Genomic DNA, 25,373 nt, shown 5'->3' on the forward strand with positions numbered 1-25,373 from the left:
GGCTGGAAGCCAGCTAATCCTGGATACACATAGCCAGAGAAGTGGAAGAGAAGATTTGAAAATGTAAAACTCCTTGCCTATCTCCACCAGTTCATCTTTATCAATGCCAAAGTCATTCAGTTATGAACCTATCCCCTCTGCCACCAGCCCTGTCAGATTATCCAGCTTGCTTCCTCCTGCAGACTGGCAATAGCAGGAGCTGCTCAGAAAAGTGCTAAATGGATAGCAGAGGCAGGAGCTCCAGCATGAAGCAGTGTGGGGTTTAATGGCCAGAAGGGCACATGCTGCCAGTGAATTCACTTGAAATCTGCCAGAGCCTGCAGCTCCAGTGGCAAGCACATCTCACCAGACAGCTGTCTGCATGTGTCACTGCTTCGAGGGACTCCTCTCACTGGTACCAGTCAAAGGAACAGGAAAAAAGCACAGCTGTCCTTGTGGCTCTTGCTCCTTTTCAGCTGGAATATTGACACAGAGCAAGGAGGGAGCAGCCTTGTGTTACCAACCATCATCCATCTGTTTAGGGGATGCCCAGGAAGCATTTCCAGACCAGAGTCTGGCTTCATGTGAGGAAACCATGAAGCTCTTACCAAAAAGAGTTCTATCCATCTCTACAGCTGCCATTAGAGCTACAACTCTGCCTCAGGCACAACCCCACTCAAATCTGCTCATTTCCACAATTTTTTCATTGCTACTCCAAATTTAAAGTGCCACATAAAGTCACTCTGAAAAGCGTATCACATCCTACTGTGACTATATCTTCTCTGATGCTACTATGTAGTTATTCATATGGCATTACAAGACCCAAGCAGATGGATCTCATTTCAATAAGGCTAAATCTGGTAATTCACACATGAGAAAGTTGTGGGCGCTGTGAATTGTGAATTCACTGAAGGAAGATAGCAGGAGCTGAGAAAGGCAGCACTTAGGAAATAAGCTGTAAGAATTTCAAATCATGCAGCCTACAACGAACAGGCAACTTGGAAAACCTCATCAGCTGGAAGAGTGTTGAAGAGAGGATACTCACAGGTAGCGTGGTGCGCTGCCAAGCAGCAGCTGCTGTAGGGTCACTTGCATAGCTCCTGCGTGTCAGCAGTTCTGATGCACTTAAGTTACTTTTGGTCCTTCGGGACCCCAGTTCAGGGGCACTCCAAGAATTAGCTGTGGAACTTGTCCTCGATGAAGTCTCCTCCAGGAAATCTGTTTTTGAACTATTCCCTTCCCCTTCTAAAAGGTCCACTGAGGATCTACAGAAGTTTGTGGCACTGAAAGTTGCACTTTTCTCCACTTTGGTTTGAGAGTCCTCCAGGGAATGTAGGCCTTGTCTTGTTCTCCAGGAACTTCTGACAGTGACATGCTTTGTTTCGGACGAACCTGCATCTGACGAGCCATGGCTCTTCCAGCTGATTGTCTCCAAAGGTGTCTCACTGTTCCTCTCTGTGAGTTCAGAAGTCTTTAGCATAATGCTGCTTCTCGAGACCACTGTTTCAGCTTTACTTCTCGGTGCTGCCTCTCCACTTCTGTCTGTCTCAGGTGACTTCAGAGCACTTCTATTAATAGAGACCTCAAAGGGTGAAGGGACATTGTTTGTTATTGATGGTGAAGGCTCATTTGAAGCAACTCTGATGTTGCTGGTGGTAACATGCCTTTCCTTTGCTACTGTATCTGCAGTGGTCCTTGGAGCTGTTGGCTCAGAAGGAAAGATTGTGATGCTGCTTGTCATTTTATTGGTTACCATTTTAAAAGTAGACTTCTGTTTTTCTGACTCTGCCTCTGAAACAGTCCCTCCCATTATTGCTTTCATATCCTTCTCAACAATTGCAGGTTTAATGATGGCTTTTGATCTCAGAGCTTCTCTAGGGCTGAAGGATCTTCTGGATTTCAATCCTCCAGTGCTGGCATCTGATGGTTTTACGCATTTGGTAGAGTCTTCATCATTCACAGTTTTTTTGTCATTTTCAAAAAGTGATGCTCTAAAAACTCCCCTAGAATTGGAGAACTGCTTGGAACTGACTTTCTTTCTTGTCTCAAAATCTGACTGAGTAGTTGGTTTTTTGCCTCTCCCTGATTCTTCATCTGAATTAAGTTTTTCCTGGTTACTCTGAATGGTTTTGGAGTCAGTTTTTAAACCCATATTTACATAATCTGTTGCTGAACTCGAAGACTGCTCGGTGCCTTCTTTATCAAGACCTGTGAGAATCTGCAGAATGTCTTCCTGACTCCTGGAGTGATGGGAACGCTTTGTTAGCGTCGAAAGCTTCACATTTTCAAGTGATGTGTCTGCAGCTTCTTTTTCCTGGGAGATTATTGCCCTTTTAGCTCTCCCCTCTGAGGACTGTCTGTGTGATGCTGCAAAAGTGCTCACTGCTTCCACTTTAGAGCCAGCAGAGTCTGAGACTGACACGCTGGAGGACACGTGGTACCTGTATGCCGAGGCTGTGCCATTGGAAGAGGTGTGGTTACCCCTTGTGAGCTGCGCATCCCCCAAGCACTCACTGACTTCAGCCTGACTTGTTTTCAGCTTCTCAGACAAAGAACCCGTTGATTCTCCTTTGCTTGACTTTTCATCCCGTGTGTCAGCACCATTTTGGCAGTTCCCACGGAGCACCTGAGATGGCTTTTCAACCTTGGATCTCAGGCCTGTATCCCCAACAGGTTTGGAAGGTGCTTTCCAAGACTTCTGCTCCTGTGCAGCAGGAGGATATCGGCTGAGGACAGATGGCTGCTCTTTGGATCTCTTCCCCTCATTCTGCATGATGCAGCCTTCCTTCTGACCAGAAGAAATAGTGGAAACTAAAGATTTCTCTTCCAGTCTTCTTGTATCTGTGACAGCAGTGTCTGAAAGGGCAGATGCACCAGAAGCTTTCCCTGCTTTTCTGTTCATTAAGCTTGGACTGGGCACCCGCTTGCCGCTATGGCTGTAGCTGTCATTACTGAGAGAGAAGTCTCTGTTCCGTGCTCTCTCCCGGCGCTGCTGTGGTGAGAGCTCCCTTGGCTTGTGCTTAGCAGCTGTCAAATCTGTCATGACACCTCTGTATTTAGGTCGGTCATGCTTTCCCCTGCTAGAAAAGCTTGTATCTTCATTTTCAACTTCTCCATTCTCCAGATCTTTCTGTTTCTTTATTTGCATTTTTATTTCTTCTAGCTGACCTGTTAAGAGTTTGTTTTTATTCTGCTCACTCAAGTAACTGTCTTGCAGATCATTATTTTTGGCTCTCACTTTTTTAAGTTCTTCTTCTAAAGATTCAAAATGTTTGATCTGAATTTTAAGTTTCTCAATTTCTTGGGTGAGATCTTTCACTTTGTTGTCTTCCTGGTTTTTATTCTTTTGGTTTTCTGATTTATTCCTGGTTTCATTTTCTACATGTTTCAGGTAATCCACACTTCCCTTTCTCCTGGTCTCTTTAGAAGGCAGTGCAGAACTCAAGTCATCTTCAATTCTCATATCATTTCTGTCCAGAAGATTGTTGGATGACCTTTCTAGCAAGTTGGATGCATTTCTAGTTTGATCTGCCCTATTTAGTTTATTGTTTTGTTCTAGTTTCTGTGTTAGCTCCTGGATTATTTTTTCATTTTGCTTTTCTCTTTCATTAAAATGTTTTCTTTCCGTGATAAAGCTCAGAGCTAAGGATTTCAGCTTTTCTAGCTCAGCTGTTAAGGTCTGCTCAGTTTTATCCAGCCTGTCCTCAGATGATTCCAGTTCTTTCACTTTCACTCTAAGTATTTCTAATTCTGTAGATATCTTTTTGGTCAAGTTCTTTTCTTCATTGAGGCTAAGACACAGCTGTGTACAGTCATTCTTGCTCCTGCTGAAGGCCTCCTCCAGCTTCTCCAGCTCTGCCATTCTCCTCTGAAGGAGTTCAATTTCTGACTTCAGATCTCGAGTGAGGCTCTCCTCCTCTTCAAGCTTTTCTTTCATTAACCTGCAAAGCTCTTCAGCTTTCCTAATTTCTTCATCCTTGCCTTCAATCTTCAGCACTCTTTTCCTCAGGGCTTCAATGTCAGCCAGCATGCTGGAGTTGCTGCCTTCTGCCTGGATAACTTTGTCCTGGAGGTCAAGCAGTTCATCCTCTGCTTTCTGCAGATTTTTAGTTGCTTCCTCCAGTTCATCAAGGCGGCGACTAAGACTCTGCAATTTGAAACGTAGGTGCCGATTTGAGGTTTCCTTGTAACCTGTACATTCTGCCATGATTATTTTATTCCTTTTAGAACAAAGCTTTTCTTAGTCTGGGTAAATGGCATACACCTTGTGTATTTCCAGTATGTTATTGTTCCTTTGAGTGGAGGCAATGTCACTCTGAAAGAAAAAATACTCAAAATCAATATAAGAGCTCAGAATATAAATATACTCACTGTTTAAGTTAGGCTATCAATGTTTATATAAATAACTTTTTAAATTAAACTTATTTCTGAGTACTAAATTAGGTGAAATGAAATTGCAGAGAAGAGCCACAGTCCATTTACTTGGGTTATACAGGGTTTCCAAAACCAGCCTGTTCCCCATAGCTAAGGGCAGGAAGTGTCCTCCTCTGCTGGTCTGCACAGGTGCTTTGTGCACCACCAGTGGAGGCCCACCCAGTGCTCCACAGCCAGTGCAGCTCTCACGTGTGAGATCCCAGGCTGTAGAGGGTCACACTCCTGCAGGACTCAGGTCCCTGTACACAGACATGCCCATGCAGCAGACACCTCTCTTTCCAGCACTGCACTTGTCTCCTGAAGACACCTCAGTGATGAAGATTCAGGAACTATAAACAGAATTAGGAAAAGGCAAACCCCAGCCACATGGTAACCACTGAGGATGGGGCAAGTCCCCCAAGCTAGCTGGCAGATGGAGGGGACTGGGAGCTGCTGCCATTTGACACTGCCAGTATTTCTACACATCTCAGGCTGCTCAGCAGAAATCTTCACCGGGGCTGTAGTCACATCCCAAGGACACTCTACCAGTGGAGTTTTAAGTTTCTCCCTCCCATTTCCAAAGCTGTTGTTGCCCTCGGCTGCCACCCACTCACCCACCCAGGAGATGAGCAGTTGCTTATGCCTCTCCTTGCTGCTGCTGAGAAGATTAGAACACATCAGCACACTGACATACTCAATGTGAACTCTTCCCAGCTCAGCTCAGAGCTGGCAGGGTGTTTTTTAAATAACCCCTCTGTGCTTTGAGGGAGGAGCAGGAAGGGGCTCCTGGGCAGACCAGAATGGCCACTGGGGGGATCTGAAGTCCCCCTCTGGCACTCGGCATTAGCACTGTCCTGTCCTGGGCCTGAGGCAAAGCACGCAAGGGCTACTGCAAACCTGAGTGGAGGTAGGATGACTGCAGCTCTTTGATCTGCACCCTTGCTCAGGCAGTCTGTCTTGGAACAGGACTTGACCTCCAGAATTTTTGTGGACTTCTCTGCAGAGGAAACATGCAGGAGTTTCCTATTGCATAGCATCAAGAAGTGATGAGCAGGATGTGGGCAGGAGACAGTGCCAGTAAGGGAGGCAGCAGGACCCTGGCGCACACCCTTGGGCTGGAGGTGATCCATTTCCAGGCAGGCAGGCAGGGAGGCCCAGGCTGCACCCACCATGGGGACCCTCCGGGGTGCACACTGGGCACCTTGTGGGACCCATCTCCTGAAGGACCACTGAGGGATTTGTGGGGGAATCACCATCCTACGTGGTTGGGCTCAGACTCTTCCAGCCCCTGAAGGGAGCACCACAAACAGTACCAGGAGAGAAACCTTGGCGTCCTGAGCACAGCAGTGCACCCAGCCTTGGCCACATGCCTGTCCCCTCCCTTACCACCGTGGCCATGTCCTGCTCCTGGACCACCTTCCCATATGCTGTCCACACATCGTTGAGGCCACTGCAGCTGCCTGCAGGCAGGAAAGGCTGTTCAGACCCCAGCAGAACCCCAGGAGAAATGTCACTGGACCAGCACAGGAAAGAGCACAGTGAGCAGATTTGCAGTGCTCTGAAAACAAAAGCCTGTCCCTGCCAGGCCATGGAGTGGGAGTTAATGGTTAACCCAGCACCAGCTCCTGGCTGGGAGCCAGAGCAGCCTCCTCCCCAGACAGCCAGAGCACGATGGGACCAGACCTGCACAGGGCTGGTGGCTGCTGCTGGATGTGGCATTGCTCTAGCACTGCCAAAGGGTGCAGACAGGCTGTGGGACATTCACAGAGGTATTCAGAGCTGTACCAGAGATGGCTCTGGAACTTCCCAGAACCCCCACATATGATTTACTGCCAGAGAGGAAAGAGGCTCAATCTAATTAGTTTAATAAGGAGAAGGAGATGTAAAGCAATATCTTCTACAAACAATAAGATCTACAAACAAAAGGATCTACAACAAATCTCCTAGCTGGAGGCCCTTTAACTTCCTGGCATAGCCAGAAGTAACCTAAGTGCTTGGAGACAGAACCAGACCAAATCAGTGCATTACAAATAAAGTGCACATTTATAAGACTGAGGGGAATTAACCAATATAAAATATTATCTTAGGTAGTGACCGCTTTGAAGTCATGATTTGAGTTAAGGTTTGGACCAAAGGGGAGTCAAGGGGACTTCCAACCTGAACTACTCTGGCTGTTTGTGACTGTTCTTCTCCAGTCTGTCAATGATACCAAAGTATCAGAACAAATGGTACAGAACGCAAACACTGGGACTATTATTAACGCTAATTAATATTGTTAATTAATATTGATATTTAAACAGGAGCTGTTAAATAAATCTGATAAAGCTTGCAAATGTACTGAACAATCTGATATGGATGTATGGATTTAATATTTTTCTCTCTTTCTCTCTCTTTTGGAAAAGTGAGCAGTTCTCAGCCTACCTCTAGCTTACAATTTTTGGAAAAAAAACCCATCAAATACCCAAACCAACAAAAAAACAAAACAAAGCCCCAAAAAACAAACAAACAAAAAACCACTCCAAACCATTGAAAACCCACGCACCAACAAAAAAACACAAACAACAACAAAAAACCCCACCCAAAACTAAACAAACAAAAACAAAAAACCAAACAAACAAACAAAAAGCCACAGGAAGAAAAGAGGATGATAACTTTCATAAACAGCAAGTAAACTGTGGCAGTGGAAAGTGTAGTAGGGGGAGTTCAGCTTACCAGAGCCATCTCAGTCAACAATAAAATCAGATTAAAGACTCTGGCAGGCTGTATTCCTGGACACACTGAGAAGGCTCAATGGTCACAGCAGCAGCTGATGTATTCCTGCAGCTCAGGGACAGCTCCTCTTGGCTGTACCAGAGGAAATACTGAACAGAAATACAACAGTAGGGATGACATTATTTTGTATGTGGTACTGGACTGTATATTTACACACCCAAGACTGATGCATCTCACTTCACTTAGCTCCAGAGTCTTCTAGATTCAAAGACAAAAAGATGCTCAGCTGTCCTCACCTGACCTTGACAAGGAAACATGACTTTCCACAGGAGAACTCTTCCCCCACTGACAACAAAGGGAGCCCAGGCATGGCTCAGGCACATGGCCTGGTATCTGGATGGCAGTTGTTTCCCCCAGGAATGATGCCACTCTTTCTCCAGGGCCATGCCTCAAGAACATGAACTGAAAGTTGAGGAAAGCTTTGGAAAAGCTCAGAAAAGCAATCAGATGTGCTTCTTGACTCTTTAAAACTTAAAGACCTGATTTCATCTCAACAACAAAGGCAGTCCTACATTAAGCCAAGAGGCACAATAGCATCCCTTCAGATATGAGTTCTTGAAAGAACATTCTTCAAATGAGACACGTAGGAAGCCTGGGAAGCCTCCAACTACCTGTTACTCAAAATATCAAGGCAAAATATGTGGCCAGTAACTACCTACAGGAAAAACACATTTTGTGTAATCTAAAAGGTTCTTTATTAGGGCACATGGAGTCAAACCCCAACTTCACACATTTTAACCAATTCAAAGTGGTACGTAATACCAAATACTGCAGTGAATTCACCAGCATTCACTATTTAAATGACTCATTCTGATTCTAATTTCCCCCACAGATTTATCATTGGGTTTTCTGATCTTCCTCAACAAGCATGCATATCTCCTAATTACATTTATATTTAGCATTATCAATTGCCTGCGCCCACTGTTTAAGATAGACTGCCTTTGAGGGCTCTTCTGACTCTGCACGGTTTTGGCTACATCCTGTTAAACAGCTGTGAGAATTCAGTGTTCAAGACATTTACTAGAGTCATAACTCTCAATTACCCTTCATGTTCTTAAATTTAATTTTTTTCTGCACACTCACTTTTGCTCATTATCTAAAATTTTATGAAAATATTTCTTCAGCAGAATTGTTGGCTTTAACTTCCCCTGGAACTACTTTAACTTGCCTGCACAAAACACATAGTCAGTTCATAGCTGTGAACAGAGGGAAAAAACCTCCAGCTAGAAACATTTGTGTTAGCTAAACACTTTATGAATTGGGAGATAATAATCTATTTCAGGAACAACAATTAAATGACTGCTACCTGAGACCTACTCACATCATCTCTGCCAGAGTTCCTCAGGCCTGCAATGCTAAGGAACATAAGGAACATCTCCAGATGCACAGAAGCATCTTACCCTACACATCACGTTCCTTGCTCTGATTTGGTTGTTGGGATGAGTCCCACAGGCACCCACTGCTCTTGATTTCAGGATGTCCCCAAAACACTCATGTGGGAAAATAACTGCTGGAACCAACTCCTACAGTGCCCTCTGTTATGCCAAGATAAAAATGCAGCCAGCTGCCACACACGTCTGTCAAGTACTAGGAGACACTGATATCTCTTACAAGCACATTTTGCATTTAATCTTTGGGTTTTTTAATCTTTTGCTTGCACTTTTATACTGATAATGCAACATCCCTCACTGTGGCTGGGTGAGCCTGAGCTCCGAGTGATGGCACTGCTGGTATGTCACAGCAGCCATCATCACAGCATATATGGTACATTTGGGCTTTGCCCAATTCTAAAGATGAATGAGAACTATTAATGGCTTAGTCTGCAATCTCTTTTTACTAATTTATTTGTTTGCTCTTGAAATTGCCAGGGTTTCCCATAGACTCTGGAGAGCAGCACTCATCAAAGGCAATAGAAAATCAATAGATGCAAGCACAGCTATAATCAGAGAATAGAAAAGCAATTTGCCTCATTGGAGTTTGAGTCCTTGGGATCCTCTGTGTTGTGAAACCACACAGGCTGAGGTTTGCATTCCTTAGCTGACAGGTGGCCCAGTTTCAGGTGAGGAGCAGAGCAGGGCTATTGTCCATGCTCTTATGGATGAAGCATATATCTGGTACTACTCCCTCCACTTCCCCAAATGCTGGGGTGAACTTAGATCCCCCCTTTTCTATTTTCTGTTAAACTATTATTCAGAATATTGCTGCAAACTGTGTTTTTGCATTGAACACAATGCTAGGAGTGTTTGGACACATCTGGGGAAAGGGAGCCTTAGGCAAAGCCTCCAGACTATGAATTCAAATTACATTAGATGGCTGACAGTTACTTCAGGCACGAGGACAGCTCTAGGGATGTACATCAGCAAAACCTGGGGTAGGCAAGGAAGTTCCTCTGAGCAGTCCCCAATGGCCAAGCAGCTCAGGGAGAAGCTGATGAAACTATCCTGTTCTAATGCATACTTTTCCACCTGAAGTATAGGTTAGATGCCTTGGTTGGATTCTGCCTCATGTGCACATACACAGTTTTAATTAAAAGGTTTTTGGTGTTGCATACGTATGCAAGGGAGTGTGAACATGTCATGCTCACATACAGTAATGCTGCTGATGAATCATGCTTGTATCACAGCTTAACGTGGTGAGAGCATCACTGGGACTTCTCTTCCCTGCCCCAGGGTGAAATGGGCTGGGAGGAGCCCAGCATGTCATTCTTCATTTGTAAAGTAAAATTTCTCTACCATCTATACAGAAAAAGGACATAGGTGCCACAAATTGCAGCAAATGGCAATACTGTGGCCAGAGCCTTCAATCAGTTAAAAAGAGAAGGAAGGAAAGCTTTTCTTAATAGGATTTTGCCTTTTGCAAGTTCTTTCCAGCACCTGGTTCTTGACTTGACACAATGACACACAGTCATAAGAACAGGAGAAAAACACTCAAGAAAAAGGGCATAAAACAAGACAGACTGAACAAGAGCCAAAGACAAAGACATCAAACCTGCATGCACCTGCAGGCATCTCACAACCTCCTGAGACAGCTGAGGAGGCAGATGATGTATTTGCTTACATGGGAAGGGGACAGGGGCTCCCTGGACCCACTGAACACAAAGGCAAAATGACTTTTGGGGATACACATGTTTTGAGGGATGAATTGTCTCAGAAATTGCTGCATCTAGTGGGAGAGGAAATTCTAAAACTCAGAAAAAACCTCAGCAATCTGGAAGTGGATTCACGATTGACTAATACAATATGAGACTAGAGATGTGAAATAATGAGACAGCAGTCAAAAATAACCACAGTGACCACAACCTTCAAGGAAACTCAGATTATGACACCAAATAGCATCCACAGCAATGTGAGACACTGCAGCAGGCTCTGCAGATGCTGGAGAGGATCTGGCACATCTGGCACTGAGTCACACTGACCCCACGTCAACACTCTAATCACCCAGTGAACTCCTCAGCATTGCTCTTCTCCTTCCAATATAAAATAAATTTCCCTATATGGAGCTTTGGCAGGCAGGGCCAAAGCAAAAGCAATAGAGTATAAAGCCATCCACGGCTGCTCACAGCAGATGCTTTGAGTAGCACTAGGGTTTGAGCAGTTGTGTTTTACTGTGCACAGCACAGCAGAGATTCTGCTTTCCTCTACAAAGCCACTCTCCTCCAGCTCCTCCTTGAAATCACTGCTTGATTCACACTGGAAGGGCTCACTGAAAGCAGGTCTGAGCATTTGCTGACCAGGTGCAGCATCTTCCTTTCAGCAATACAGAACAGTGTTAATCTGCACAAGTGCCAAAGAGAGGGTTGCTAGTGGCATCCTTGTCCTGGGAGCTCCATGGCAAGGAAGATGTTACCCATGCTCTGGAGCTCTTGATCAGAAATGGATTGATACTTCCAAAGCCCCTCAGCATGCTACTCCTATGTGCCATCCTGCACTGGAATCAAAGCTAAGAAAGAGGTTTTATTTCTTCCCATGCTGCCACTTGTACTGTCCTCAGAAGCAGATTTTACTGTCACATTTGATTTCACAAACACTATGCAGGCACTCTTCAGCGAGTCACAAACTTGGCAGCATCCTGCAGATGGCATGGGAAAAGCAGCCCCAGCTCAGTGGTGCTTTTGTAATAATTACTGGACACAGAAGTCTCCCACCTCCTTCACCCTCCATCCCTCCCTCCCATCTTCATCAAGCTCAGTTTGAAAGGACTTCAGGGACCATGGCTCTCACCATCGCTTCAGCCCCAAAATATGTGCTAGCATGAAGGTAGCTGAGCCACCCATGGGCTAGCTGAAAGTCCCAGACTAACTGAAAATATTCAGGAGAGATTCAGAGCAAGCAAGACCCAGAAAACTATCAGAAAAATGAATGAAATTATATGTCAAAGATTATTGAATGTGAAGAACCCGAAGTTCTATGACTTGGGATGTCCCTGGAAGCAGACAACAAGGAAATACATATTCATTATTTTCATATTCCTCCCCAACATCTGGTTTGGGCTACTGCTACAGCTAGGATGCTGAGGAGAGAGGCACCTCAGCTGGACCTACAGTGCCTTCTCCTCTGTTTCTTTTCTTCTCTCTTGCATCACTGCATCTTTTGTGCTTCTCAAACTTCCAATATTCCCACATATTCTGCACAGAGTAAAAGCTCTTCTCAGACTTCTCTTCTACACTGTCACTTGACTCCTGAACTTGGTCTTCTACCCTCTTCATCTGGCCACCATAAATCTTACCTTTCAAGCACAACACTATTCCCTCCACCCTCTTCTGAAATGCTTGTGCTGAAGGCTGGGCCAGTACCATCAATCCCAGTTCCTGCTGGTGTTTTCACTCCCTTGTCCCATCCTGTTACCTTCTGCTTGTCTCTGGTTGTGCTCACTCTGTTCAGTGCCCTACTTTTGCTTGTATGTAGTGGTACACTAGGGAACTTCTTGCTGATGATGTTATGGAAGCTAGAAGTCCTCATGGGTTCATAAAGCAGCAATCAGATACACTCATGGAAGAAAAATCCCTCAAGGTCATTCCTACAGGGACCCACTCCTAGTTAAGCAAGACCACTTGAGACAAAACTTGCAGGTTGGAAGAATCCTTTGATCTGCATGGTTGCACGCTTCCCCTGTTGCTCTCCCTCCCTCCCATGTGTCCATTTCCAGCCATTGCTCTCATCCAGTAGAGCTCTTATTACCTTCTTGGACTCCTTTATTGTCCTGTCACAAACACTTGTCCAGGTGAAACAGGACTAACACTGCACATCTGACAAGTGCCACACTGCAAATTAGCTACACACCCAAATGCACACACAATTTTTCATCCAGCAGCATCTATAGAGCTGGGAAAGGCCTGCCTGGTACAATACACATAATAAGATTAACTTCAAGCATTCAGAACCATCTTTGAATCATTTTGCTCATTAGGCATAGGCAGCTCTAACCTTCACATTCTTTCTAACGCACTATACCCAAGACCCACATGGCTACAAACATATCCCTGTTGGCATGAAAATTATAGAGTATTGTGTGTTTCTCTGCATCCCATCTGATACAGGGCACATTCAATTCTCCTAAGAGAGCAGAAGGACATCTGAGTCAGCTTTGTAGGAACACTCCTTTGATTACTGTCAGTTTTTCTGGCTAAAAGATTGGCTCAGGCACTCAGAGGTTTCCATGTAGATCCCTCCAAACCCTGCAGAAAACTGGGATTAACCAAACATCCTCCCAAAAAAACGAGCTCATGAACTCTGTAGCACAGTCAACTGGCTACTCTTGTGACTTTCTCCCTGGAAGAATTCATTCAATTAAGTTTCTAAGTGCTAAAAGGAAAGCTTTTCAGCTCTCTTACAGTTGCCACAGGAACAGCTTGGGGAGCTGCCATAGCTACTGCCTCTCCTGGACTGCTGCAGTTCCCAATCCATCCATTTTCTGCCTTGGACAAAAATGAAAGGACAGGCAGGCAACCAGCCTGTATGTGACACATGTGTACCCAAAACGTAGTCTGCTAGAGCTGTAAAAATATTCAGGCATTCACCACAGACAAAAAAAATCTGCACCACTGTCAGATAATCGCCCAGCTGATCCCAGTTTGTTAAGGCCAGGTGAAGACTGCACTGTCATCAGTAACCAAGAAGAGCATTAGGGTACACCTGTATCAGTACATGAGCCTGGCTTAGGCCTGTCCTCTGTGCCAAGGCCAACTGGCACGGAACAACCCCTGCCCTTTTAAACCTGCTTTGCCTCCAAACATGACAGACCTTGTCTGGGAAGACCCAGGCCAAGCCATGCCAAGAACTGTACAAACATAAGGCAGCATTGATGTGATCAGGATTGTCCCCACTCCTTAGTACTAGCAGGGAAGATCTTTTGGGAACAGCTTAGACTGTCAACTTTAGCTCCATTTCAGGAAAGTTGACCTGTCCTCTCTGCACATCTTGCCCTGCACTTCCTTCTGCTCTGTGCACACAGGATTTTGTGAGCAGGTCCAGCAGGCACTGCACAGACCCTCAGAGTGATGGCATGGTAGCACAAGGAAATAAAATGTGACCTGAAATAAAAATGATCATTCATATTTCAGTAAGTGTCTAAATTTTAATTTTCCATTAATCTTTACTGACAACCCTGTAACTCAAAAATTCTAAGCAGACAGCTAGGACTAATTACTCTGATAAAATTCAATATTCAAGCATAAGCCCAGTTTTAACTTCTGTCTTGTAGGTCAGCTTTATAAATCATTAACATTGCTATCCACCCATTGAACAGAACAGCCCTACCTCTAGAAAGAAACATGATCATCAGAAATCTCCCAAATCAGTAGAAGTTTTACCCCAAGTCTCTGCAGAGCTGCTCTTCCTGAGGGGATCCCTCTTCAGAGCACACTATTGTTCCCCTTGATTTGGCTGTGAGAAGCTTGTTCTGGCCTGGCTAACACCTGACACATGCAAATCCACAACTAGCCCTGCTTAGTGCAGATGCTGAAGATTAAATTGCTGGCATGTTTTCAGGACCCTACCCTGGAATAGATGGACAGCAGTACTTCTGCAAGCAGGCTCAGCAGCCTGGCCTGCCCCGTGCTTGCAGCTGAAATGCAAAGGGCTGAACAAAGTCTGCAATTAGTAGCAATTCAGACTCATGGAAGGGCCCTGAGGAAGCCAGGGAATCTAATTCAGGTTACAGGTGCCACTGCTGCTCTCTTGGAGCAAACCAGGGTTTAGACTTGAACTGTAAACTCCTGGTGAGAGGGCTGTGTGTCAGGAGAGCTGCAGTGCCTGGCATGCAGGCACGCTGGCAGGGGCAGCACTGCAGCAGCTCAAGCGCGTGCTGGAGCTCACTGCAGCTGTGCCACTCTGCAGCATTTGGACAAATATTTGTTAGATATGTGGGAGAGATCAGCAGTACACCTCAGCTGGGCTGCCTGGGGAACAGCAGGGTTAACATTGCTGTCATGAAAAGTCCAGGAGGAACATGTCATCCATTAGAAATGCCTCTGGCATAAAGGCTGGCCAGCTTGGGTTACACCAGCAGCATCACTTCCAGCTTGAGGCAAACCTTTTGGCCACAATTCATGAAATCCACACGCTCCGAAGCAAGACACTGGGTGCTGTTACCAAACCAAGGTGCCATCACCAGCTCAGGGTCTCTTCCAGAGCCACTTGGTTGCCCTGCAGGAGCAGCAGCTGAACCCAGCAAGTGCCCAGGACAGTGAGCAGGCAGGCAAGATGGGGCATGATGCTGCAGCAGGACGCCCTTCCATCAGCCAGGTACCCACGCACTGCGGGCACTGACTCACAGGCAGGGCAGCCAAAGCCTGGCTGATTTCTCCCCAGAGTCATGTGAACTGGGTGGACCATGGGCGCAGTGTCTCACAACCACTTGCGCAGGTAAATGAAGGCTGGCTGGCTGACAACACACCGTGAGTAATCTCTACATCCTTCAAGGCCGCCCAATACAAACAGTTGGTAACCCTGTCCCCTGGCTGTACCACACATACTAATTGTGACCCTGGACTCCCTTATAAACACCAGCTTTTTTTTCCTCTCTGAGCTCCCAACCTGCAGCTTTTTTTGTTCACTGGCAAGTGAGAAGTCAAATGAAAGGAAGTATTCAGGAACTTTAAAATGTCTTATAAATCACTCTTAAATATGATTTGCTCAATGAGGGCAGCTGGGTGGATTGGAAGATCCTAACAGTAGTCTTTGTGTTCAATTTATTGCTGAAAATACCCTCAGGTAACAAAAAAGTAAATAAAATAACATTTACAAACAGGAACATGCTGCCTTTGTGAGAGCATGCTTGTAGCTGTGGGGACTTTAGCCTCAAAATTAACACTCCATGGACAATGGGGAGACTCCAAGACAAGCTGCCAAGATGGTGTTATGACACTGTGACACTGGGCAGCTCTGCCACTGAAAACTGCCCACTTGAAAGCCTTGACAAATTTATGGATGGAATACATTCACTTGCAGGCTGAGCCTCTCAAAATGACAACAGGCATTTCACACACGGACATACAGCATTGTGTAAGCAGGACATAAAGGTGAGGGCACCTCATTGCCCTAGCAGGCAGAGATCAGCCACATACCCTGCACCACACACTCAGGGAAGAGCTGCAAGGGCACCTGATATTCTCCATAAGCCAGAGGCCCAAGGTCTGGTAACTGGCTGGGGCATTCAGCAGTCACTGTTGGGATTCTCCTTAGTGCAGAAAGAGATAGCAGAGGGATACCTGGCCTCTGCTCCTCCTTTCCAAAAATGGGCCAGAGTAATTCCTCATTTGCTTGGGGAAAAGTGTCTCCTCAGTGCTTGAGGATAAAGCGTCTCCTTTGACTAGGGAGGGCACTGAAACAGAACAGCTGTTCTTCCCAGAGAGACCATCCTCAGCACCCAGCTGCCTCCTTCAGTAGGCAGCTAAGCAGCTGTTTGGAGACAGAAGTGTGGGACAGGATTTCCATCAGGAAGGTCCTGAGCTATACTTCTTCCACAGACAAGGCTGAATAACATCACCAACTTCAAAGTTCTTCTACCTCCCACTAGCTTCTTGTCAATAGGACATGAAAGGGTTAAAGATGCCACTCCACTCATTACTATCATGGGAAAACTTTGTTCCAAATTCTCCATTTCATGCTACTAGAATTCTTCATTACATGCTACTAGAAAACCAACAATCTTGAATTTACTTGTATTAAACAAGGCAGTTCTATAGGGCAGCCTGCATTTGCTTTTAAGTCCACTGGTTATCCAAGGTTGTCAATTAATCGACAACAGACAGACAAATTCTACTGCTCTTGGAGCACAGGTATTCCTGCAAGCATTACACAAGATGCTAATGACAAAATCTGCACGCTTAATGCCAAGCATTAATTTATCTGAATCCTATCCTAAATGAAGATCAGAGCCAAGAGGGCATATGCTTCTCTTGCAGCACGTTTAGGAAGCGGAGAGTGAGAAATAGAGCATGAAGCAAAAATGGCAGCAGAGGATCCCCTCCAAGACTCTTCTTGTCTAACTGTGCTCACTTGCATTGTTATTTACGTGTTTTTTTTTCCCTTTGTACTCCCTGGACTGAAGGAAGGATGTTTCATAGGAAGGAAGCACTGCTGTGACTGTACTGAGACAGGGTCACACTGCTTCCCCCACCATGCTGCTCCTTTCTAGAGACGAGGGAAAGAGTAGGAAATTCACATTTTCTCTCTCAGTAAGGGGAGGAAGCTAACCTCAGTCCAGCTCTGATTTCAAACAGGATTAGTGTCCAAAGCTGGAGCACGTTGCTCAGGACTGCATTAAGTTGTGAAAATCTCCGGGGTCAGAAATGCTCCAACCCCACGGGCCCTGTTTCCTGTCAGAACAATCTCAGGGAGAAAATTATTTTCCTTTATGTTCAGTCAGAATTTACCATGCTGACACTTTCTGCACCTGGAATGGGGCAATACCCAGCATCAGTTCAGACTGGTGGATGAATGGATTGAGAGCAACATATAGACTTGGGGGTATTGGTGGACAAAAAATTGGACATGACCCAGCAATGTGTGCTTGTAGCCTAGAAAGCCAACAGTGGTCCTTGGCTGCATCAAAAAAATTACAGCTAACAGGTCAAGGGAAGTGATTCTCCTGCTCTGCTCTCATGAGACCCCACCTGGAGCACTACATCTGGAGTTCTGGCATCCTTAGGAAGACTACAGTGGAACCCACAAGAGGCCACAAAGAAGATCCAAGGGCTGTAATACCTTTATGAAGAAGTGCTGAGAGAGTTGGGGTTGTTCAGTCTGGAAAAGAGAAGACACAGGGGAGACCTAATAGTGGCCTTTCAATGTATAAAGAGGGTTTATAAGACACAGACAGACTTTTTACCATGCACTGTGGTGATGGGATGTGGGCACTGGTTTCAAACTAAGAGAGTAGGTTAAGATTGGATATTAGGAAGAAACTCTTCCCTGTGAAGGTGGTGAGTCACTGGCACAAGATGCCCAAAGAAGCTGTGGATGCTCCACCCCTGCAAGTGTCCACGGTCAAGTTGGATGGGGCTTTAGGCAACCTGGTCTAGTGAAATATCCACCTGAATCTCATAACACTTCACACAGCATCTCACCACTCCTGAGTAGAAAAGAACAGCCTTCTCTTGATCTGCCTCCCATGCAGTCACTGCCATGCTGCCAATGCTTTGCTGAGTCTGTCTCTTGCTTTTGCAGAGAGAGATGCTCTGTGTGCCCCACCAGTTCATACACAACTGGGTTCCAAAGCAAGGACTGTGCTGAACTCTCAGCCACATGCCCTAGCAGTTGCAGCAGTCACTAGAGGTACACAGGACAGAGATTACTAAAAAAAGAAAAAAGTGAAGGAAAAAAAAAAAAAAAAGAGAAAATCCATGCTGCTCTGCAAATCATCTCAAAGCGTAGGCAGCTGAGGAAAAGTGAATGGAGATGATCTGTGTGTAAGGACTTGGGAGCGTGTTCTTGTCATAAGTCAACCAGACAAAGCAAGCTAGAGAATGGGGCTTGCCACTCCTGCTGCTGGAGGAGGGAAATGAGGGGCAGGTGACCCAGATCCAAGGAGTGCCACCTGGCAATCAAGGCAGTCAGCAGGGCACAGCTGTTTCTGCCTGCCTGCACCTCCAGCCAGCCTCTCAGCCAGCTCTTACACACCAGCTACCAGCAGCCTGTCTGTGGTCTGTGCTCTGCAGAGAGTACACCCCAAAGAGCCTCCCCATCTTCCCATCACTGCTGGAAAGGAGTTCCCCACCTCCGCAGCTCCACAGTAATGCTCCACTGCAGCATTGATCCTGCAGTCACCTTCAAACACACACAATTTTACAGCTTTCCCAAAGCACTGCTGATACTTGCTGTTCCCCTCACAGCCCCTCTGACAGTGGTTACAGACAAAAGGAAAAGATCTATTCCAAACTGTGCTTCTTGTTTCCATGCTCTGCCCAATGCATAAAAGGTAACATCCAGAGAATTTTAGAGCATATGTAGGCAGTTTACAATATACTAACAGCCAAAACTCACACAGAAACATCAACACCCACCTTACACAGGATACCTTTATGCAAGGACATTAGTCACATTCAGCAAAATTAAAAACAATCCTGAAGAGCAGCTATACAGAAGAGGATGCAGACAGAAGAGTGAGAGACTTCATTAGGAATTCTCAATTGCTTTAAGTTCAAATTCTCACCACAAAGCAGTACTACTAGTTATTTATTATCATCCAGGAATTATTGTTTTCCAGTAAAAACAGACATATCTCCAAATGATTCATACTACCTGAGACATTAATGTTTTTGCAGCTCTGTTCCAGATCCTAGGTCAGGAATCTCCATTCTATTCCGGTAAATTCCACTAAGATATCACATGTAACAACAAGTTCTTGAAGAAGTTTCATCAGATTTTCCCTTTAAGGTAACCCACTGCACTCCCACGTGAGGCACAGGCACCTCAAAGGCACAAGCAGCTGAAAGTGCTGCAGTGGAATCAGATGATCAAGACAACCTTGGAGCCTCTGCAGCCTCAGAAACATATCCTGTGATTTTCAAATCAATCCAGTGGGGAAGACTCAAGCCAGTGCTGAACCTTAAGAGCCAGGTAATGCATATAGAAGCAATTTTAATTAATGCAATTCTGAGAATGAACGTGCCTGACAGATTTTGCTGCAACATGTACCGAGGGTGCAGCACTGCAGCAAAAGCTGTCACTCCCATCTGTGCAGAGCTGTGCGGCATGCAGCACGGGTGGCAGGGCTGACGACACCAACCATCAGAACCACCCTGTCAGGAGTCCTTGCTGCACAGCCCAGAGCTACCTTTCTGCAAGCACTGCATTGCATGCAGCAACAGAGGAAAACGTGAAAAGTAAGCATTCAAGTTAAAGAGAAACATTCTTGAGCTAATTAAGAGTTGCTTGAGCTTATGTTCATCGTGATCAGTCATGCAGAAAGACATTTTCAGCTTAGGATGAAGCCACCATTTTTAGAGGTCAATTAGAACACTTACATGAGAAGTAGGAACACAGGCCCTGCCATGCCACACAACAACATGCTCCCTCTTTTGCTCCCACACCACCTTTACCTACCCTGGCACTTGCACCTCCAGTGCAGGGTACTTGCAGTCACCTGCTCCAGGACCCTCAGGGGAGATGGGAGCAGTCACTGGGATGACCTGCTGCATGTTGCCCACTGGATCCCAGAGTGGGAGAGCTGCTGTCCTGGAGCAGAGGTGATGTGTGTCACCAGAAAGCACCTTCCTCAGTTGCCCCACAGGACTGCTGTGCCATGGCACAGGTCAGGCAGCCCTCTCACATCACCTGCCTACAGCCACAGATGCTTTCCTCTCCTACTGTGCAGCCTGACACATGAGCCCCAAGCTCCAGTGGTTCTGTAATATTAACCACCAAAGACGAATCCTACCAGGGCTAAGAAAGCCTTGGTTCTCATCTCCTGCTGCTCTGCTTTCTCAGAGGCATACCGTGCACAATCAAGGATAGCCACAACACTATTTGCAAGGGGTCTGAATGAAATCAGTCCTACTACTCCTGAGCCAAACAATCATAAATCCAAGCAAGGTACACGGGGTTTTTGTGGCAAAAAAATCTTATTTAGATCAACGCCCCCTCCCCCCCTCGAGGCATCAAGTTTGCAAGTTGAAATCACAAACCTCAAAACCAGCTGAGTTAATGAGTTAATTCAATACTAAGTAAGGTTTGATACTATGGCCTGGGCAGTACAGCAGGTCAAACTATGACTTAAAAACCAATTAGCTAAGTAAATTCAGAACTATAAATGTTTACATGCAGGGGCTTGTCCACCCACTACTGATTAAAAATCGTTAAAGCCTACACTTTCCCCTTTGTGACTTGAAGCAGCTAAACCACCACATTCCCCACAAACCAGGACAGACAGCAAGGAGGAGTGATGAGGAAGTATCCACACTTGACAGTGCATGTCCCCCATTACTTCATCCTGGAGCACTCAGGAGCCCACCTGCCAGAAGCAGACATGGAACCGTGGAACCAGGCCAGTCTGCCTGCACCTGCAGCCAAGGGAGGATAGTAAGCATGGCTGGGTTGTGGACAGCTGGTCCCCTGACACGCAGGGCAGGGCAGCATGACAGCTATTATGCTGCAGCAGGCCAAGGAGCAGCCATACAGAAGTTTCCAGCTCACACAAAGTATTTACACACGTAAGACCAGTGCACTTTGCTGGCCCATGTTCAATACAGCTGCTCAGAGCCCAGATGATAGGACTCTGAAGTTACTTTGTGAGGAGGACATTTGAAGTTTGCTCAATTCAATGAAGCTCTGACAAACAGGGCCAAAAAGATTGGGACTTAATAAATGTAGAAAATTTTCCACTGAAGTCCTCTAAACATGATATCTCTACTCCTCTGCCCAAACCTGGGCAGCACTTTGTGCAAGCAGGAACTTTGCAAAGGTAGCACATCCAATCTCACTGTGAAAGCATGGTGGTGACAGAGACTTCAAGGCAGACAGCAATGCTTAGATGCTTGAGAGATGCTATTACTGCACAAGTGACTTCACAGACTTTGGACCAGATAACTTAAGTTTTATAGTCATTTTCAGGTGGCCCTGCACTGTGCCTCCTTCTAGCTTCATGCTCCCCTCCCTTGGCCAGAGTAAAGCAGCCCTACAGCCAGGCTGGGAATCAGGCAGGGTTAAAGGGAGTGGGGGGAGGCTGAAGTGGGGGGTTTTCACCAGATCAACTCTCTGAATACGGCTGCATGAAGTTTTTGTCAGCTGGGGTAGGGCTAGAAAGGGCATTTGGAGGAGAAAGTAGTTAGCACAAGGGGAAAGGCAAACCCACCTTCTCCAGGCACAGTGCCCACCTGCACTGATGTAGCACTTCCCAGATCCATGACTGGAGAGGATGTGAAAATCCATCTCTCCTCCAACTTGATAAAAGCAAGCAGCCACTCTCATCCGCCCACTGTCACACAGAAATAAACTTACCAGCTTATCTGTTCTTATACTTTATACCTGTGTATTGGCAACTTTGTTCCTAAGCAAGGAAGTGATACATTTCATTCCTGTGGTTATTGGGCTGGATCCTAAGGGGCTTTACTACGAGAAGAGACAAGGCTGCAGAGTAGGCTGAGCGCTAAGTACAACATTAAAACCCTTTTTTTCCTAAACACTCCCTTCTCCTTTCAGACAATCACTCACAGGGTGCATTCACCTTTCTGTCATGTGTTTCTATGTGAAATTCAAATGTTCAGGAACACAAATGTTACATTTGCTGCACAACCATCACAAGAGAGCACCAAAATATTCTCAGCCTCCTTTTACAGAAAAGGAAACAGAAACTGCCTGTGCACAGAATTCACGCTTCTGTGCATGCTGCTGTCACGCTTAGGTAAAGCTGTGTGTTGCACCTGCATATCTTACTCCACCCTGGTGAGGGTTAAAGCACACAGGGCTGAGGCATCCTTACAACCCCTTATCTGCCCAGATTAGGGCCTCAGCAGGGGAATATCACTGCCAAAACCTAAGACACCACCAGAGACACAAAAGCTTTAAGGCCTAAATTGCCACATTCTGATGGCTGACATCCAATGCCACACTTTATATTTGATCATTTCAAAAACACTGGTTTTCAGGCTGCTGAATCAACCCAAACCCCACCGACTTCATGGGAATGGCATGCCTTTTCAGTCAGGGTGGTTAGGAAGGCTCCTAAATCTGGACAGTTAAGGGCAAATGGTTTGTGGGTTTTCTACCAAACTGATTCTGTCACCAGCCCCAAACCCTCAAATCCAGAGAGATTAACTGTCCACAGTGTGTGCAGTGAGTGGCTGCAGTCACCACCAGGAGAAGGCTGCCAGCCCGTTACCCTGGCAAACAGATGAGCTTGGACAGGGAGATTATTCACACCTTTGGTGGCTATAGAGGGAAGAGGAGATCAAGTTAAAAGACTAAAACCCTCCAAAGACTCAGCCCATTGAAAGCAGAGAGAATAACAGTGTGGAAGGACAAAGTCAACCACCAACTTCAGGAATGCAAGAAGTGCTGGCAAGCAACACCTGCTCATCAGCTGTCACCAAGTATTGGAAAATATTCATGCTTTCTACTTCATGTGTGTGAATACAGGCATTACCCAAGGCAAAAAGTCTGTACAGCAGGCCTTAGACGTGTGAAGAGGTATGTAACCATGCCATGATCATCACAACAAAGGTTCTCTGTTCCAACACGTTTTAAGGGCTCCCATGATCTGCAGTCCACTTGTTAGTGTAAAACATATTACTGCTACGAATCATCACCCTTGTGGGAATCTTCCAATAAAAACGATGCTTCATTTTAGTGTAACAATTGTATCAAAATTGTCCTTCTATGTCATTTCGCTCAGTAATGCCAGCCATATTTTCTGAAAAACTCCATGAGGAAAGAGGCCTCTGGTTCCTCACCAACTGCAGCCCACGGTGGGAAGGAAACATTTCACGGAGGACATGCAGAGCCTCAGAGACCCTGGGTACAACACTCTGCTCAGGTCACACTCAAAGTTGTGATCACCAACCCATTTGAACATACAAAATAATGTGGCCTAGATTGCAAGGCATACTGGGTTTTTAAATATTATAATTTCTTGTAAAAGCCACATTTGAGAGTTCTCTTTTTTAACACGAGTTATTTTTGCCTACAATTCCTAGCTCCACATTAAACAAAGAAAATCACTAACTTACTCTCAACTGGGCAATTTTCAGAACACAGCCAGAAGGCTAGCAAAAAGTCTATGCTCTTGTAAATTATTTCTACTTCTTAGGAAGTCAGCATTGGTCAGACTGACTTGTACTGGAGTGCAGAATCTTTACTATTTCATAGCATTATGAGGAAGCTGAGGTTGAAGAACTACTTAGATCAGGAGATGCAGGGGTTAGTTAATGGGGACCTGATTACTCTTGAATTGTGCTGCTCTCCCACACTCCTTCTACCTCAACTCATTCCTTCCCCCAGGAACTTTCAGACACATATACAAAAGAAACACAGCAATCAGCTCTCCATATCCTCCTCCTCCTTACAGTGCTACAGAGGGCTGGCTGCCCTGAGCAGCCCCAGGCGTCCAGGGGTCCCATGCCCAGGAGGGCTCTTGCACACCAGGTCCCTGCACAAGTATCGGGGCTCCTGGAGTGGGGGTGTCAGCCTGGCAGGCACTGCCGACTGTTTTGTGCAGTCCTTACTGCTGCAGAGCCGATACAACGGAGGAATTACACTTCTGCAAGTGCCGCAGATGCAAACCAGCCACAGCGCACGCTGTCCCTGCTGAAATATGCCAGCTGGCTACTGGGAGCACAGAGCTGCTGGTTCTGTACTCGCACAGACTGTAACACTGGGGAACGACGCCTCCCCTCACTGTCCTGCAGGTCAGCAGATGCATACCTCTGCCATGAGGCTGTAGGCATGTGGGAAGTTACTGCATTTTTTCCCTCTAAACACGGAATACCACAGACGATTCCAGGTTGTAAAAATCCTCCTTCCCACTGTCATCACTGTGGTGAGAGGCGCTCACCCACCCCAGCGGCTCTCGGCGAGAGACTCGATAAGTAACAACCGCAGCACACACGGCAGTGACGAGCGCTCCTTCCCCCGATTTTGTGGAATATTTTAACAGAATTTACGCACCAGTTAAAACCTAATCCCACTGCACCTAACTCAAACTGCTCATTAGTTGGGGTGGTAACTTTAACTTGTGTTTAATTGGTTTAAAGGCTTCAGATGTAGCATTACAAAGGGGAAAAAAAATCCAGATTTGCAATGAAAGCGCAATCACCAAGGACAACAAGCAAAGGTCTGCTGTGCCACTGGCTTCACATGCCAGCACATGGGACACCTGACAAAGCCAAATGAGGGAAGTTTCAGAAATTTTTGAAAGAGGCAAAGAAAAGTTTCACAATGCTCGTTCAATTAATTCCCTCACGACAGGGGAGCAAAGAAGTTTGAAGTGATTAACAGTCAGAGCATCAGAAAAGCATATATATAAAAGAACGTTATTAATTATATGATAAACGTGGGCGGGCTGGGAAAGAAGGGGGAATTCATGAAAAATAAGCAACAGGAAAGGGAGTATGTGGCTGCAGCAAGGAAAAAAAAAAAAAAAAAAGGTTATCCACAGAAAAGGCGTTAAGTGCCTGGAAACCTCCAAAATCTCAACCAAGCCCCAGCCAATGGGTTTAGGAACTTCCTTGCGGGCAGCTCGCTACAGCGAGGAGCGGTGGGACCGTGCCCTTCCCGGGCGGGGACGGGGCCGATCTCCGCTCAGGAAAGCGGCTGTTCCGGTCCCGTCGGAAGGAGCCCGACGGCGGCTCCATTTCCGAGCGGGAGCCGAGGCCCCGGCGGGCGCCTCAGGGCCGGGTCCCCCGCGGGGGGTCCCCGCCGCCGCCGCCACCCGCGGGCGACCCGGCCTTGAGGCACCCGCTTGCCCGCACGGGAAGGGACGGGAAAGGCGGCGGCGGTCAAAGACAAAGCGGATGCCTCAAATTCCTCCCCGCCCCGCCGGTCTGCGGCACCCCCCGCCCTCCGCCCCTTCATCGCCCATCTCTGCCTACCTGGGCAGCAGGAGCGGCCGGGCTTCGCTCCTTCCCAGCCCGGGCTTGGGCAGCCGCAGCCCGCGAGGGGCTCCGGGACTCGGGCGACGGGTGCGGGCGCTGACAATGAGGGGAGGGCCGCGGTACCGGGCGGTGCTTGACGTCAGCGGGCGGGGGCTGGCGGCCCGGCCCGGCCGCCGTGCGG

The 25,373-nt window shown here is 46.5% G+C and overlaps 1 protein-coding gene across 1 annotated transcript in view; it reads right to left on the bottom strand.

Annotated features, from left to right (window-relative positions):
- The window catches only part of LUZP1 (leucine zipper protein 1), a 31,953-nt gene extending 6,668 nt beyond the window's left edge, over positions 1-25,285 (bottom strand). The window contains exons 1-2 of the mRNA XM_053998699.1: positions 25,190-25,285; positions 1,025-4,294 (exon numbers count right to left, since the gene is read on the bottom strand). Of these exons, the coding sequence (XP_053854674.1) occupies positions 1,025-4,186 (3,162 nt within the window). The 5' untranslated portion in view covers positions 4,187-4,294; positions 25,190-25,285. The remainder of the gene's footprint in view (positions 1-1,024; positions 4,295-25,189) is intronic.
- Between the last annotated feature and the right edge of the window lie 88 nt (positions 25,286-25,373).

This window comes from Vidua macroura, chromosome 25, assembly GCF_024509145.1.
Source record: "Vidua macroura isolate BioBank_ID:100142 chromosome 25, ASM2450914v1, whole genome shotgun sequence".
NCBI lineage: Eukaryota > Metazoa > Chordata > Aves > Passeriformes > Viduidae > Vidua > Vidua macroura.